Raw genomic sequence first — 18,743 nt, 5'->3', positions numbered from 1 at the left:
TCGTTAGCGGTAGCCTTACCATTAGGCTATCTTTTTTTTATCGGCGAGCTTCTAAGCTGTTTTTGCAAATAAATCACTACATTCTACTTGAAGAAAGAAGGCGGAAAAGGATGGAATTCCATTGATGAGGAAGGAAAAATAAACATTATCTTCAATTTGCAATGTGAGTAGAATTTTCTTCTTTCCAAAGTGGTAACCAGAAAAACTTATATGACACGAATGACTGTCACTTCATTGTTGAAGGAAATTTGCTCTCCTGTTCTGCGAGAGACATGAAATGTAAGAACATTAAACGAGAAATAAAACTGCCTTCTGCAATGGTAAGCGCCTAGAATAATATCTTAAAATTTCAAAAATAACTTAAGTCTCAGGAAGCAACTAGGATTCTTATATATATAGAACAGTGTCAACCTCTACTATCCGAAATACTGAATTTGAAGTATTTAACCGTTGATTATGATGTGCAGCATATTTCCAAATAATCTATTGTAGTCACGATGTTGGCTTATTTTAAGGTGTTCAGTTTCGATGTAAGAGTAATCTAGGAAAGCAACATGCATATTCTGCGTAAAAAACGATGCTGTGTGCCCCATGATCCACGTTGCAGTGTTGTTTTTTGCTCGTGGATACCTCAGTTTGTGTGGCTGAATGATCCCTAAAAGGTCTACACTATTGGGCGTCGTGCGGTCTGTCACCGACAAGTTTTGAAGAAGAAATGTTGCATTTCCTTCTGTATGTCCGCACGTGAGGCTATGAATTGTTGTTGGGCGTCGGATGAAGGCCTATCTTATGTAGCTTGTCATTCGTTGCTACTTTATCGTTGACTGTGAGATACCAGTCGGCTATGACGCGTGACGGTAACATGTCGCTATGCACATTCCGCCATACTATACTCCATGTTATACGTGGATATTTGCCTTCGAGACGATTCCTGTGGTTTGTTGTCATGAGAAGGTTATAAAGTTTACTGTTGATCAGACTGCCGGTATCGGACGTAGCTCATTTCCATGTAGCATAGTCGCACATGTCAGTAATAAAACGGAATGCCCATGATATCAACGGGTACGTCAAGGCTATGAGGCCTCCACCGCTGGATGAGGTTTCTGATGATACTGATCCTCTGGATACGAACTTCCTTCCTGATGCGATTTACGAGCAGGGTGACACATTTTTGATCTACCTTAATGAGTTTTGGCCACCTTTGAACGTAGTTAATGTATCAAACTGAACTTTGAAAATGTGCCCCCTAAAAAGAAACCAGCATAGCCCTTGTTGTATACTCTGCTGGATGGTCGGATATAGGGATAATTTGCGCCAAATAATTCATCTTGCTTGTAATGGCGATTCCTATGGCCTTAACTTTCTGTAGTGTGTTCAAATCACGGTCGGAGTGGCGTATCAAAGCAGGTAATTTACTAAGCATTTGTGGCCAGTTCATCGTCAGGAGTTTGTCTGGGATGGGCTCAAAGGTTACACCGAGAGTTTTGTGACAATCCTTTACATTGCACCAGGTAACATGGGATATATCTCCGATACCGCCTCCGATGGGCAAAGCTGTGGTTTTACTTCTGTTTATTATTGCTCCTGAAAGAAACGTGCATGCTTGTAGAAGAGTTTCTGCCGACATAAGTTGTTGTGTGTCGGTATCCAGCGGTAACTGTCCCGGCGTGGATGACGAGACCGAAGTGCCGTCCATCCTATCGGGAATGTCTTTGTCACTGTTTTGCACCTGTACTGGCATTGCCGCTTCGTTAACATGTTCCGGCTGCCAGGGTTGTGGTACAGTCCCCGCGACTACCTCACACAACAATGGAACAAGACTTTCACTACCGTCTGGAGGACGGTCCCGGGGAAGACGAACCGGACGTCGGCGTGTGCAGTTCATCCGCAGATGTTCTGTTGAATGGCAGATCGAACAGGTAGGAGGTTAACCAATGTAAGTTACGTGCACGCGACAGCCGCCAATGGCAACATACGAAGGTATATGCTTTTTTAAGTCTATACATACACTTCTCACACCGCTGTTAACTTGGTAACGATATGCACTTCACCATTTGTCATTGGTAACCGACAAAACAACACCCTTCAGAGACAGAGAACGTGCAGTGAGCTCGTTAGGACACTCCGTGGCTCAGTAAACACCCTGTCGGTTCTCACTCCGTACCTCGAAGGCACGATCTGGACATTATTAGTACTACAATCAATATGACGAATTTCTCGTAAGCGTCACTCGGAATAAATCTGATAAATAACAAGTACTGCACAAAGTCCAACTGAAACGTATCGACTATACCTTTAGGCAATTTCAAATCCTCAAAAATACACTCGTCAATTTCAAACGCCGTCGGCCGCAATGCAGCGCGATTGAAAACACTCTGAACGCTGTTGGCTCTGGTAATTGTCGAATCGTACTTACAACAGTTACAAAGAAAACAGACGTAAGCAACGCTCCCACACGCTGCTCGGCTCCCCACCTCGGCACCGCTCGCGGTGTAAACAATGGCCCGCGCGACCGGCCGTCACCGCGCGATGTGCACTGGCCGAGTGCCCGACCACGACAGGCAATCCGAGCACGACCTACGGCTGGACGCAAACTTATACCGAGTGGTCCATTGATAGTGACCAGGCCAAATATCTCACGAAATAAGCGTCAAAAGAAAAAACTACAAACAACGAAACTCGTCTAGCTTGAAGGGGGAAACCAGATGGCGCTATGGATGGTCCGCTAGATGGCGCTGCCATAGGTCAAACGGATATCAACTGCGTTTTTTTTTTTAAATAGGAACCCCCTTTATTTATTACATATTCGTGTAGTACGTGAAGAAATATGAATGTTTTAGTTGGACCACTTTTTTCGCTTTGTGATAGATGGCTCTGGCTCTGAGCACTATGGGACTTAACATCTACGGTCATCAGTCTCCTAGAACTTAGAACTACTTAAACCTAACTAACCTAAGGACATCACACAACACCCAGTCATCACGAGGCAGAGAAAATAGAACGCTACCGCACGACCACGAGCTGTGATAGATGGCGCTGTAATAATCACAGACGTATAAGTACGTTGTATCACGTTACATTCCGCCAGTGCGGACGGTATTTGCTTCGTGATATACGAGTATTACCCGTGTTAAAATGGACTGTTTACCAATTGCGGAAAAAGTCGACATCGAGTTGATGTATGGCTGTTGTGATCAAAATGCCCAACGGGCGTGTGCTATGTATGCTGACCGGTATCCTGGACGACATCATCCAAGTGTCCGGACTGTTCGCCGGATAGTTGCGTTATTTAAGCAAACAGGGCGTGTTCAGCCACATGTGAAACGTCAACCACGACCTGCAACAAATGATGATACTCAAGTAGGGGTTTTAGCTGCTGTCGCGGCTAATCCGTACATCGGTAGCAGACAAATTGCGCGAGAATCGGGAATCTCAAAAACGTCGGTGTTGAGAATGCTACATCAACATCGATTGCACCCGTGCCATATTTCTATGCACCAGGAATTGCATGGCGACGACTTCGAACGTCGTGTACACTGGGCACAAGAGAAATGACGGGACGATGACAGATTTTTTGCACGCGGTCTATTTAGCGACGAAGCGTCACTCACCAACAGCGGTAACGTAAACTAACATAATATGCACTAATGGGAAACGGAAAATCCACGTTCACTGCGACCTTGGCGGGTTAATGTATGATGCAGCATTATGGGAGGAAGGATAATTGGCCCCCATTTTATCGATGGCAATCTAAATGGTGCAATGTATGCTGATTTACTACGTAATGTTCTACCGATGTTACTACAAGATGTTTCACTGCATGACAGAATGGCGATGTACTTCCAACATGATGGATGTCCGGCACATAGCTCGCGTGCGGTTGAAGCGGTATTGAATAGCATATTTCATGACAGGTGGATTGGTCGTCGAAGCACCATACCATGGCCCGCACGTTCACCGGATCTGACGTCCACGGATTTCTTTCTGTGGGGAAAGTTGAAGAATATTTGCTGTCGCGATCCACCGACAACGCCTGACGACATGCGTCAGCGTATTGTCAATGCATGTGCGAACATTACGGAATGCGAACTACTCGCTGTTGAGAGGAACGTCGTTACACGTATTGCCAAATGCGTTGTGGTTCACGGACATCATTTTGAGCATTTATTGCATTAATGTGGTATTTACAGGTAATCACGCTCTAACAGCATGTGTTCTCAGAAATGATAAGTTCACAAAGGTACATGTATCACATTGGAACAACCGAAATAAAATGTTCAAACGTACCTACGTTCTGTATTTTAATTTAAAAATCCTACTTGTTACCAACTGTTCGTTTAAAATTGTGAGCCATATGTTTGTGACTATTACAGCGCCATCTATCACAAAGCGAAATAAGTGGTGCAACTAAAACAGTCATATTTCTTTACGTACTACAGGAATAAGTAATAGAAAATGGGGGTTCCTATTTAAAAAAAAACGCAGTTGATATCCGTTTGACCTATGGCAGCGCCATCTAGCGGGCCAACCATAGCGCCATTTGGTTTCCCCCTTCAAGCTAGACGAGTTTCGTTCTTTGTAATTTTTTCGTTTGATGCTTATTTGGCCCGGTCACTATCAATGGACCACCCTGTATATGTCATCAACCATGTGTCTACAACCTGTACTCATACATCCACTACGCATATTTCCGTGCGGGTCAGACATTTCAATAGGAAGTTGCTTGTCCGGTGTCGGCGGGTAAATACGATATTGCAGTGTCTGTGTTATTCAGAAGTACGATGCAAAGTTCATGGGTCTGGATGCGAGTAGTGCACGGATAGCGTAATGGTAAGGCGACCGCTCGTTATAAGCGGGAAACCCGGGTTCGACTGTGGTCCGGCACAAATTTTCATTGCCGTCATTCCATTATACAACTGATGGTTGTCCATATTCACACCTGCGAATACATTTCATGTATACATAAATTTTTTATTCGATATTGCCGAGTATCCAGGACCAGTTTACTTTCAGATGATTGTACCAGGCCCTCGACCCATAAAAATGTGATAGATGAAAATTTGTAAACATATGTTGTGAAGAACTCTCCCTTTCCCAAAAAATATAGTCCCTATAGTTAGGATTGAAGTGATTTTAAGTGTTGTCGCTGAATCTCCCATATCGGGGCCTTATAACGTTTTGATAGATTGATAACAGCTCAGTGAAACATTTCTGTACGCAGAAGACTTTTTTAACCTATAATTTGGGCTAAATGTAAATTTTATTTTTAAAATCACTGCACTTTTTTCATTTCAGATTCAATCTTTTGGATCGTGCACCTTTCAGCAGCGTTCCGACAGCAGAAGTGAAACAATTCTACGAAGATATTCGTATACTGGCATCGGAAATAAGCAAGCCTGAAGGCGAAATGTGGATCAAGCTGTCTCCTGGACTGGTACTGTTCATAGACAACTGGAGGGTTCTTCACGGAAGAGAGGCCTTCTCCGGTTACAGGAAGCTGACTGGCTGCTACATCGGTCGATCAGATTTTCTCAGCAAAGCAAGAGTTCTCGGAGTACTCTGAAGAAGGCTCGACGGTGTGAACACTCAGCACTTTCCTAAATGTGTGCCAAGCCAATCTCAAAATAGAGAAATAAATGAAACAAAAACAAGCAGACTTTTCTGTTGTATACAACTCCTGAATATATGCGCTGAAACAATTTCGGACCTCTTTCCAGGTTCAAAACACACAATTGCTTGACGATGTAAGATTCTTGTTCATACAGTGATTTCAGAGATTGTCGCTGCCTAATAATTCGCGGTATTCTTGTTGGGTCACCGTCAGATTTTAAAGCCAAAGTGACGTAATAATCTGTATTACTAAACCACTATAACAGAACACGGTACCAGTTGCGAGTTACCTATCCTACGGCCTCCAGGGGTGGCAAAAATTTAATTTTCAATATTTCACGTAATTATTGACCGATGATAATTAATTGAAACCCTCAGCTGCCGACAGGTGTTGTTGATATACCTCAATGAGAACAGTTGAAAATGTGTGCCCCGGCCTGGACTTGAACCCGGGATCTCCTGCTTACATGACAGACGCTCTATCCATCCTTTTTTTATCTCATTTTGTTTTATATTGTTCGTTGATTTTGTTCGTGGCGGACGTCTGATGACACTTGTTCAGGTTTTTCGTTGTTACAGAGCGTAGCTAAACCATCTGACCGAACACGCTGAGCTACCTTGCCAGCATTCATCTGAGCCACCGAGGACACAGATGAATAGTGCGACTGCAGGGTCCTATCCTTTGCACGCTCCCCGTGAGACCCACATTCCCAACTGTCCACAATCTACATACGTAATGTACCTAATACATAGATTATGTAGGGTTGGGTATGTGGGTCTCACGGGGAGCGTGCAAGGGATATTCCCTGCAGTCGCGCTATTCATCTGTGTCCTCGGTGGATGCCGGCACGGTAACTCAGCGTGTTCAAATTCAAATGGTTCAAATGGCTCTGAGCACTATGGGACTTAACATCTGTGGTCATCAGTCCCCTAGAACTTAGAACTACTTAAACCTAACTAACCTAAGGACATCACACACATCCATGCCCGAGGCAGGATTCGAACCTGCGACCGTAGCGGTCACGAGGTTCCAGACTGAAGCGCCTAGAACAGTTACTATCTTCATACATTACTGACTGAATTTAAAACTTTAAAATGCTTTCATAATCTATTTATTAAGAGGTATAACCATACAGTAAAAGTTTAACACAATAACACAAGTAGTTCGGTTATAAACTCTGTGTTTGTCTTGAAGCAATTTAAGTGACTGCTCGCAAATACCCGGATTATATGGATCCAGTATTTGAGAATGAGAGCGCTCAGCGACTTCTCACCAAACATTATACATAATTTCAATATTTGTGAACTTTTCTCTCGCTGACACCCAGCACCAAACGATGAAAGAAAAATAGTATATCGCGTACTAGAATTTCGCTCTTCATCCAGTAAGACTTCAGCATCAGATGTTGCATTTTAATTTATTATTTCTTTAGTACAGCCTCTATTTGCCACACAGCTTGCAGGCAGTATCCACACCTACCATTGATCTTAGCTGCAAAATTGTATGATAACATGACAGATAGTTCATGATATACGACGCCATAGACGTTTATATGCGTGAATAACTAGCTTCTGCTTAAACTAGCTCACAACACAACTTCACCATCAGGCATGACTTCTTAATTTATTACTTCTTTACTTCTAACTCTATTCGCAACATACTTTGGAGACAGTATCTACATCATCACTGAATTTACTTGCAAAATTGTATCACTGGACAACAAATAGTTCAGAAAGATATTGAGATGCGTGAACTAGCTTTTGTTTAATGTTTAAAATGGAGCGCAAATCACCCAGACTATATTCATCCACTGCTTCATAATGAGAACACTTAGTGATTTCCAATAAATTTTAAGCGTAATTTCCAAAGTTTTTCTTGCTTAAACACAGAAAGTCACGTAAGTAACACAGTAACTCATATTTAAAGCAATCAGACGTCTGAAGTTGTTTTATACATGGCAGTTCGATTCTTTAAAGAATCGTGGGTTTATGGTTGGAACATAATAGTGTAAGTAGTGATCAACAGATATTTTAATGAAATCGATAACCTATTTCGGCTAGCCGGCCGAAGTGGCCGTGCGGTTAAAGGCGCTGCAGTCTGGAACCGAAAGACCGCTACGGTCGCAGGTTCGAATCCTGCCTCGGGCATGGATGTTTGTGATGTCCTTAGGTTAGTTAGGTTTAACTAGTTCTAAGTTCTAGGGGACCTCAGAAGTTGAGTCCCATAGTGCTCAGAGCCATTTGAACCATTTGAACTATTTCGGCTTTGCAGCTATGATCAGATCTGAAAAATGAGAAAGTGTAAGTAAATACATATCAACAGATTTATAAAACAAGGAAATGTACGTTAAATGTGCGAATGAAATGAACAAGTTGCCTAAAACTTACAGCAGCGACACTTGCGAATGTAGTCTGCACATAAAAGAACAAGATCACCGAGCGGATGTTTATAGATTAAGTAAAATTTACAATCATCGCCGATAACGGAACTAGTAAAATATTAGTTACGGATAATTGAAAGTACATGAATATAATATAGAACATAAAAAAACGTAGTGTATATTATAAAATGTAGAATTGAATAGGGAAGGTAGCAGTAAAATAACACATTTTTGGTTTCACTAAATATTTTTAAAAAACTTGCAAGAAATACTGTATCAATTACGCGTGAGCCGGCCATTGTGGCCGAGCGGTTCTAGGCGCTTCAGTCTGGAGCCGCGCGACCGCTACGGTCGCAGGTTCGAATTCTGCCTCAGGCATAGATGTGTGTGATGTCCTTAGGTTAGTTAGGTTTAAGTAGTTCTAAGTTCTAGGGGACTGATGACCTCAGATGTTAAGTCCCATAGTGCTCAGAGCCAGTTACGCGTGAAACATCTGTTTTGACATCTTGGTAACATTATGTTAAGCTTTGAGGGTCATCCGATTATTATTATCCCAATGCCTGGCGATGTCTATTCTTTCTGACAAGCATATGGAGCTTTGGGTCGGACGGGGGACGTGCTCGGATTGCCAAGGTTGTTAAGGTGACCGTTCGCCTAAAGTGGGAAATTCGGGTTCGATTCCCAGTCCGGAACAAATTTTCATCTGTCGTCGTTGAGTTAGCTCAATGCCCCACCGCAGCTAAATGGCGGATATTTCTTTTATCATCTTTATTTTTCGGCGAAATGTAAAAGTAAATGTCGTAATGACCTGAGAGTAAAGCCGAAAAAACCTTTACCGAGGAAAATGCAGCGCTGCAGTATTGCTTGCTCTTCCTCTAATGAAAAAGTGACTCGGATGAGGCGCTCACTACTTTTGCCGGTTTTAAGACGGTTTCTTAAAGCAGCCTCTGAAAGCCCGGTAGCTTTGGATGCTTGCCATACTGAGCTCCTACTTTCAATAAGGCCAAGAGCTTGGTGGTCGAGCGGCTGTGTTAATGGCCGTTAAGTTGATGTTTTCGGTCGGTTTCTGGAAAAAAAATGCACAAAAATTCCACTATGAAAGACGTGATTAAATTCGAAGTGTGTTTGAGAGGTAGGCATGTATGAAAATACCACTATTCAACGAAAGAAAACTTCAGGAAGGAAAAATTAATACAGTTTCTCTAAGGTGAATAATGAGGATATTAGATAAATAAACACCAAAAAAGTTGCTTGAATAAGGTAGAAGAGACTACACAACTCAAAGCACAGGTTATAGGACTAAAGTTCGCAAATCGTTTCCTAATGGGGTAAAGACACGCCATGCAAACTTCTACCCCATTAGACTCATTCTGCTATCTTTATTTTTTTCCAATCTACAAGAAACGCACATAACTAACTAAAGTTGTGGAGGATATTGGAAGCTTTTGGCCGCCAGTTCCGGTATCGAGCCTATCTAATTTTCTAAATAGAAAAATAGGCTCACATAATTCTCAGTCAATACTATACAAATTTTACATTGAAAACGTACAAAAGTGACTTACTACATTTTCTCCAGCTGAAAGCGTCTGACTGGCGCAAAGTTCCATAGTAGAACAGAGGAGATGATGACGTGTGCGCCACTTGGTGGGAAAATCGTAAATTTCTGCTTGAGGGACCTCATAACTGAGGTATACTCTTGCCCCGCTCGTACTTTTACCTCCATTTATCCCACTTTTTGATATTTCTAAAAAGTGGCATCATCGGTACTAAATTTACCATGTGTAACAGCTATCGATCAGCTCGTTTCATGCGTGATGAAAGACAGTAATAAATTATATGAGATAAAAGTTTCAAATATGAAGATAATTTAAAATGCTTTGAAGGCTGTACCGATGCTATTGGATTACAAAAGTATTTCGTAAAATGCGGTACATCGTACCACATATGCCACAGAACTTTATACGTGATACCACATAGTGTAGGGCATTGTACGGAAAGTTGTGACAGTTAAAATAAGCTTGAGCATGAGATATGAATGTAAGGTGACCTGAATAAGAATGTAAGAAAGTAACTACTGGTACACAGATATTATTAAAAATCGACTGCACTAAATGTATGGGTAGGCGATGCAGTCTAGGTAACGTCATTAGGTGAATGAGCTGAGGCTGACTATCGGTGACAGTAACGGGCAGTCTGTCCGCTGTGTTGACATCAGCAGGCCGCTAGTTTTTCGGCGTGATGAGAGGTTCTCATAAGAAACGTGGCAGCAATAACAATGAAGTGCCAAAGAAACTAGTGTAAGCATGAGCATTCAAATACCGAGATATGTAAACAGGCAGAATACGGCGCTGCGGTCGGCAACGTCGATATAAGACAACAAGTGTCTGGTGCAGTTGTTAGGTCGGTTTCTCCTGCTACAATGACAGGTTATCAAGATTTAAGTGAGTCTGAAAGTGGTGTTACAGGTGGCGCACGAGCGATGGGACACAACAGCTCCGAGATAGCTATGAAGTGAGGATTTTCCCGTACGACCATTTCACGAGTGTACCGTGAACATCAGGAATACGGTAAAACATCAGATCTCCGACATCGCTGCGGCCGGAAAAAGATTCTGCAAGAACGGGACCAATGACGACTGAAGAGAATCGTTCAATGTGACGAAAGTGCGACCCTTCCGCAAATTGTTGCAGATTTCAGTGCTGGGCCATCAACAAGTGTCAGCGTGCGAAACATTCAATGTAACATCATCGATATGGGCTTTCGGAGCCGAAGGCCCACTCGTGTACCTTTGATGACGGCAGGATACAAAGCTTTACGCTTCGTCTGGGCCCGTCATCACCGACACTGGACTGTTGTTGACTGGAAACATGTTGCCCGTTCGGACGAGTCTCGTTTGAAATTGTATTGAGCGAATGGCCGTGTACGGGTATAGAGACAACCCCATGAATCCATGGACCCTACATTTCATCACGGGACTGTTCAAGCTGGTGGAGGTTCTGTAATGGTGTGGGGCTGTGCTATTGGAATGATATGGGACCCCTGATATGTCTAGGTACGACTCTGACAGATGACACGTAAGTAAGCATACTGTCTGATCACCTGCATCCATTCATGTCCATTGCCCATTCCGACGAAGTTGGGAAATTCCAGCATGGCAATGCGACACCCGCTACAGATTGGCTCCAGGAACACGCTTGTGAGTTTAAACACTTCCGCTGGCCACCAAACTCCGCAGACATGAACTTTATTGAGCATATCTGCGATGCCTTGCAACATGGTGTTCAGATGAGATCTCCACCCCCTCGTACTCTTTACCGATTTTCTTACAGCCCTGCAGGATTCATGGTGTAAGTTCCCTCTAGCACTACTTCAGACATTAGTCGAGTCCATACCACGTCGTACTGAGGCACTTTTGCGAGCTCACGGGGCCCTACACGATATTAAGCAGGTGCAGGTGTACCAGTTCCTTTGGCTCTTCGGCGTATAATGGGCCTTCAAGCGCCTAGACGTCATCCAGAAGTGCTCTGTCGCCGCAGATCTCTAACGATGGCGAAATGGGTGCTGTGGTGAAACTCGCACTGTTCGGTTAGGGAGTTCGTGCTGCTATTTTTTTCAGTTGGCATATATTTCAATTTATACAATACGTTGAGTAGACCAGTGTTTTGTTCTCGATGCAGAACTTTTAAATCGGCTTGGATACCGTTCGTAGTGTGAGCAATAAAGAACTAGCACTTCTAAATCAAGTCGCGATTAATACCAATAATCCTGATAATATAGATGAATCACTATAAAGAAAATTTAAAAAAGGCATCATGCGAAAAAATCTGCGAAATACTGTCACCTCTAGCAACAACAATGGCTAGAAAGCAAGACGTGCTGCGATGACTTTTTTTAGAAGTGCTAGTTTTTTGTTGGCCACGCTATGAACGACATCCAATCCGATTTAAAAGTTCTGCATCGAGAACGTAAACGTGCTCTGCTTAACATATTGGAAGAAATCGAAATATATACCATCTGAAAAAATATGTATGCAAATTTCCTAGACGAATAATGCGAGTTCCGCCACAGCATTCTGTTCGACGTCCGCCTTCTTAGCTGTAGGAGTCGGCTCTCAGCTGTGGTGGCATGCGGAAGTGCCCAGCGCGCCGGCCAGTGCTCCGCTCTCGTTGTTTACTTCCGCGTCGCGATACTCGTGTTTATAGTCCACTACTAACGTACCTCATGGCGAACACTTACCGCCGTGCGACGATCAAAGTAACGTTTCAGGTCGAGCATCCACGACCAAGAGCTTTTGAAGCTGAACAGTTCATAAGAGAGGACCTACGTTTGAACACTCTGGACGTGATCAGAATACATTTCCCCATCACAGAAAGTGTTGTATACATCAAGATGTCGACAGAGACGCTATGCGCTGAAGTTGCCCAACGACACGCAGCCGGAATAAAATTTAAACACTCTGATGGACACGGAGGTGCAGTGACAGTGGACCATGAGGGATTCGGTGTCCGAACTTTGCGAGTGTCTGAGCTTCCTTTCGAGGTGGCTCGAGAAGTGGTCTTTGCCGTTTTACAGCCATATGGAAAAGTCTTGGGTCACCTCGCGGAGAAGTGGCAAACATTTGCGAACTACCCAGTGTTAGATGGCGTCCGGCAGATCAAAATTCAACTGACGAAACACATTCCATCGTGAATGAGATTTTCACTCTGCAGCGGAGCGTGCGCTGATATGAAACTTCCTGGCAGATTAAAACTGTGTGCCCGACCGAGACTCGAACTCGGGACCTTTGCCTTTCGCGGGCAAGCGCCCTACCAGCTGAGCTACCGAAGCACGCTGCAGAGTGAAAATCTCATTCTGGGAACATCCCCCAGGCTGTGGCTAAGCCATGTCTCCGCAATATCCTTTCTTTCAGGAGTGCTAGTTCTGCCCGGTTCGCAGGAGAGCTTCTGTAAAGGCTAAAATGGTTCAAATGGCTCTGAGCACTATGGGACTCAACTGCTGAGGTCATTAGTCCCCTAGAACTTAGAACTAGTTAAACCTAACTAACCTAAGGACATCACAAACATCCATGCCCGAGGCAGGATTCGAACCTGCGACCGTAGCGGTCTTGCGGTTCCAGGCTGCAGCGCCTTTAACCGCACGGCCACTTCGGCCGGCTAGCTTCTGTAAAGTTTGGAAGGTAGGAGACGAGGTACTGGCAGAAGTAAAGCTGTGAGTGCCGGGCGTGAGTCGTGCTTCGGTAGCTCAGTTGGTAGAGCGCTCACCATAAAGAAAATTTAAAAAAGGCATCATGCGAAAAAATCTGTGAAATACTGTCACCTCTAGCAACAACAATGGCTAGAAAGCAAAAGGCAAAGGTCCCGAGTTCGAGTCTCGGTCGGGCACACAGTTTTAATCTGCCAGGAAGTTTCACATTCCATCGTATATGATGATTAGCAGTATGTGAGCCATCGTCATGTACGATGGGCAGCCACGAACGTGCTCGGGATGTGGCCACAAAGGCCATGTGCGGTCCGAATGTTTACACCGGCGTTTGATACAAACAGCGTTGGGTGAAGTGACCCCGGCATGGACGTTCGCGTCCCTACCTGACAGCTACGCGACGGTAGCACGGAACCCTGTCCGTTAGGATACGCCTGAAGCCTCGTCAACGCCATCCACTGCACCACAACACGACTAGACGACCACATTCTGATTCAGAACAACACATTAGGAAATAGCGGTCGCCCAGGAAACGTAAGAAACGCCGACGAACACCCACCGATGACGCTCTCCTTCAGATGGCCTCGCAAGATGACGATCAGATGTCTGATAGTGTCCTTTCATACTGCGTACAGTCACATGGTACAACCACTTCTGACGCCACTTCTGTGACGAATCCTCTCTCAATCCAGAACACGAACTCAGTGTTGCCAGTACATGAAGACGACAGGTCCCCTGCAGCTATTGTCGCAGTTCCTGCTTCCCCCACTCCGACAGCAAACGACTGTCACATGCCATCGGCGTCAGCGTCCTGGACCGATGATGTTGAAGAAGGAGTGGATCAGATCACCAGCGTGTCCGAGCGAGAGCATCCGTGACGAGGCGCCTGAGCCGGCGCCCTGCCAATAATCATGACCACTGCGGCAGACCCGGTGGGTCTACAACCGCAGGACGCTTCCATCACGCATTCTGCATCGACTGCGAGGGATCGTACACGGCAATATCGTGTCGTCAAAATGAATCTTGCCACCATCCGAGCCCCTCACAAACTGGCCATGTTCCGAGACACCATCTACACTGCAGATGTTGATATTGCACTTCTACAGGAGGTGTTCGTCGCTGACTTAAAAGTGCCCACCGGGTACACCGTTTACGATTCTTTTACTGCTATTCACAAGAAACAAGCGAGTCTTTAGTTGGTTATCGTTTCTTTTGGTGAAGTTAGGGGCGAAATTTAGAAGAATTTGTACTTACAGTTTTCTAATGGGCCATTTATGCAGAGTCTCACACACACTAAACGTCACACACAACTTGTACACTTTACACATCGAAAATATCTTATATAAACAAAACAGTTACAAAGATCTTCTTACAAGTAGTCCACAGAGATAACACTATAGGTCTTCCACAGACTACGATATGCTTTTGTACAGAGGTTATTTGTCTTCACAATTTGAGTCATAAATTAATTATAACGATTTTACAATTGTGCTTAATTCCATGAAACTATTTTTATTTAAGTATACTATCGAAACATCTGAGGAAATTCACTAGTTCACTTTCAAGCTTTTCGTTTAATATTTTATCTTCATATTTTCTGTAATGTGAATATATCTCCAGTTCTTCTAGCAAATCCATTTTATGTCCTTTATTTAGTCGGTCGAATCCTTTGACATTCTGCTCTATTTTTCCAAATGGGTGTCCTGTATTATGTATGTGTGTTGCTATTGCTGACGTAGTGTGTTTGTTGTGGGTGTAGGATTTAATGTGCTATGAGTACCCGGTGTTGAAATTTCGGCCTGTTTGTGCTAGGTTGAACATGGAGCATTCCTGGCATATTACTTTGTATATTCCGGAGGCCGAATATGGATCATGATTACACTTTATATCATGTATTAGTTTTTGTTGTAGTTTATTAGATGTAGAAAACCCGATTTTTACTTTGTGATTTTTGAAAATATTTGCAATCTTCTGTGATATATTGCCTATGCATGGGATACTAGGTATACATTTGTTTTTCTCTTTTTCTTTAGCGGTGCAGTTTACACCTGGGTCTTTCTTCATTTTGTCTAGGATTGTGTCAACCATGGAATCATTGTAACCAGTGGCAACTGCAATCTTTTTCACTGTGTTTATTTCTTGTTGCATGGTTCAATGGTATTTTTGTTGCCCTATCTAGCATTGACCTGTATGCTGCCTGTTTATGGATATTTGGGTGACATGAGGTTGCAGGGGTTGTGGTTTCAAATGGCTCTGAGCCCTATGGGACTTAACATCTGTGGTCATCAGTCTCCTAGAACTTAGAACTACTTAAACCTAACTAACCTAAGGACATCACACACATCCATGCTCGAGGTAGGATTCGAACCTGCGACCGTAGCGGTTGCGCGGTTCCAGACTGAAGCACGTAGAACCGCTGGGCCACTACGGCCAGCGATTGTGGTTTCAGTCATTGTGTTTTTCCTATAAATTTTTAATGTGCATGAGTTGTTGTTATGTCTTGTAATATTTAGGTCCAGAAAGTTGATGCTTTTATTTTGTTCATGTTCCACTGTAAATTTGATTTTCTCATGTAGATTACTGAAATAATTTAGAATGCCTGTGATGTCTTTTATAAGACATTTATAAGAAAAACACAATGACTGACACCACAATTCCTGCAATTTCAGCACCAGATACACAGAGCAAATTAAAGCCCACACACATAACAAGTACACTACGTCAGCATAGATAATACAGGGCACCCATTTGGAAAAATAGAGCAATATGTCAAAGTATTCCACCGACTAAATAAAGGAAATAAAATGGATTCGCTAGAATATTTTACAGAAAATATGAAGATAAAATATTGAACGAAAAACTTGAAAGTGAACTAGTGAATTTCCTCAGATGTTTCGATAGTATACTTAAATAAAAATAGTTTCATGGAATTAAGCACAATTGTAAAATCGTTATAATTAATTTATGACTCAAATTGTGAAGACAAATAACCTCTGTACAAAAGCATATCATAATCTGTGGAAGACCTATAGTGTTATCTCTGTGGACTACTTGTTCACAAATGGTTCAAATGGCTCTGAGCACTATGGGACTCAACTGCTGTGGTTATCAGTCCTCTAGAACTTAGAACTACTTAAACCTAACTAACCTAAGGACATCACACACATCCATGCCCGAGGCAGGATTCGAACCTGCGACCGTAGCAGTCCCACGGTTCCGGACTGCGCGCCTAGAACCGCGAGACCACCGCGGCCGGCTGTGGACTACTTGTAAGAAGATCTTTGTAACTGTTTTGTTTATATAAGATATTTTCCATGTGTAAAGTGTACAACAAGTTGTGTGTGACGTTTAGTGTGTGTGAGACTCTGCATAAATGGCCCATTAGAAAACAGTAAGTACAAATTCTTCTACATTTTGCCACTAACTTCACCAAAAGAAATGATAACCAACTAAAAAAATAGCGTGCTTCTTATATATTGCAGTAAAAGTCAACAAATGAAGCAGACTCTCGCACTTTGACAAAATAAATATAAATGCCTTAATACACACAAAAAAACGCACTTGAAAATGGGAATCATTTCTCGAAACGCGTCGTGCGAAAAGTAAGCAAAGAAAAATCGTGACTGGTAGCATAAGATTTATTTATAAACAAAGCTGTTGTTTTCACAGTCGCAGGCTTTCAAAAACCATTTATAATGGATCAAATCAGTTAGTGTTTTTTTTATTTAGGGCAAAAGTGGCGGCGGAAATTTTCCTTCCTTATTTTTGAATCCCTTTTATACTCCCGAGGCGAAAATAATTTTTTGCGGTTAGTAAAAAAACGTTGATTGGTAACGTTTTTGCCTACCATGCAGCAGGCTCGGGTTAGATTCCCGGCCGGGTTGGAGATTTTCTCCGCTAGTGGACTGCGTGTTGTGGCCTGACGCGCAAGTCGATCTATGTGGCGTCACCTGAAATAAGACCTGCAATCCGGCGGCCGAACTTCCCAAATTGGGCCTCCCGGCCATCAGTGCCACACGATCGACATCGTTAGAGATCTTCTGTAACAAAGCACTTCTGGATGCCTTCTAGGCGCACGATAGCTCATCGTAATTGGCTCTACGTTTATTGTGAGATCTGTGCTTCTTGCCGATAGCAAACTCGCCGCTCGCTGTTTATCAACGTAGCCGACACACTGCCTGTGCCGTCGCTACTCTTGCCTATGGCCAGCCTGAGAGCAATCGAGTACTGGCGTCACATCGACTGCTTCGCCGACTCCTACACTGAGAGCCATCGATTATTAATTCTATCTTTATGCCAATATTTACTTTCTTATATTCTTATTCAAGCCACCTTACATTCCTATCTCATGTTCAAGCTTATTTTAAAGCTTATTCGCTTTGCACATTACACTGCCCGACTGTTCCTAACTAACAGCTGGCACTAGCTAAGGAACAACCGCCAGCTGCTACGGAACAACCGAATACTACTTCGGAACACTCTACCAGTGATAGTAAAGGAAATATACAGATTGTTTCAAACTTTTTGGGTCATACTGAAACATGAGATAGTGGCTTTACAACCGATTATAATGAGGTAGGGAACCAGTGATCGGAAACGCCTACTTACTGTGTTATGGAGATACACAGCGTACACCGCATAACAACGTAGCTCTTAGTAACTGTTCAAAACGACGACAGCCAGTCTCAGAGCATGAATTGCAACGATACATGCAGTTCCGCCCCACACTTGCAAAGATCCAGGGTGTCTGTTGTACACTGGAATGGGTAGCAAGGAATAAACAGCGTACACCCCTTACCACTGTACACAACTTAGCCTATACCACGTGTGTCATGTGACGACCGTATTTACTGCACCGGCGAATTAACCTGTGTCGCACCCGCACCACAATCCATTGTGTCAGTTGTCCATTGCATCAGACAGCTTGTGATGTGTCCGTCGTGAGGGTGTTATTGTGTACAGTGCATGACGCGCAGTCAAAGATGGAACGTTAGTCGTCACGAGAGTTGGCAGACATGCATGTAATGTACGGTGCAGCAGGATGTAGTACTGCTAAAGAAGCACGAATGTACAGAGAACAGCCTCCCGGAGTGGCCGAGCGGTTCTAGGCGCTACAGTCTGGAACCGCGCGACCGCTGCGGTCGCAGGTTCGAATCCTGCCTCGGGCATGGATGTGTGTGATGTCCTTAGGTTAGTTAGGTTTAAGTAGTTCTAAGTTCTAGGGGGCTGATGACCTTAGAAGTTAAGTCCCATAGTGCTCAGAGCCATTTGAACCATTTTGTATAGATAACGCTTTCCCAACTGGTGTCATTCTAATTGGAAGAAGTCTGCCTCCGTGGATAACAACTTTCGAGAGACGGGGTCGTTCACGCCACAGAGAACCGCCCAAAGTTGCCGCCAAAAACATGTCCGAACACCAGACTTTGAGGAGATGGTGTTGGGTCGTGTGACCGACCACCCAGAGATAGGCAGGCTTCTTCAACTTGCCCGTGAAACGAACACTTTGAAGGCTGCAGTGTGGAGGGTACTGGTGGGTCAGGTATTACACCATTA

At 43.6% G+C, this 18,743-nt stretch overlaps 1 protein-coding gene across 2 annotated transcripts in view; it reads left to right on the top strand.

Moving 5' to 3' along the window:
• The window catches only part of LOC126249788 (trimethyllysine dioxygenase, mitochondrial), a 595,126-nt gene extending 589,470 nt beyond the window's left edge, over positions 1-5,656 (top strand). For both annotated transcript variants that reach the window (XM_049951475.1, XM_049951476.1), the window contains one exon: positions 5,296-5,656. In XM_049951475.1, the coding sequence (XP_049807432.1) occupies positions 5,296-5,563 (268 nt within the window). In that variant the 3' untranslated portion in view covers positions 5,564-5,656. The remainder of the gene's footprint in view (positions 1-5,295) is intronic.
• Positions 5,657-18,743: the final 13,087 nt, after the last annotated feature.

This window comes from Schistocerca nitens, chromosome 3, assembly GCF_023898315.1.
Source record: "Schistocerca nitens isolate TAMUIC-IGC-003100 chromosome 3, iqSchNite1.1, whole genome shotgun sequence".
In the NCBI taxonomy this organism is placed as follows: Eukaryota; Metazoa; Arthropoda; class Insecta; order Orthoptera; family Acrididae; genus Schistocerca; species Schistocerca nitens.
This window is presented reverse-complemented; position numbering and strand designations above follow the sequence as displayed.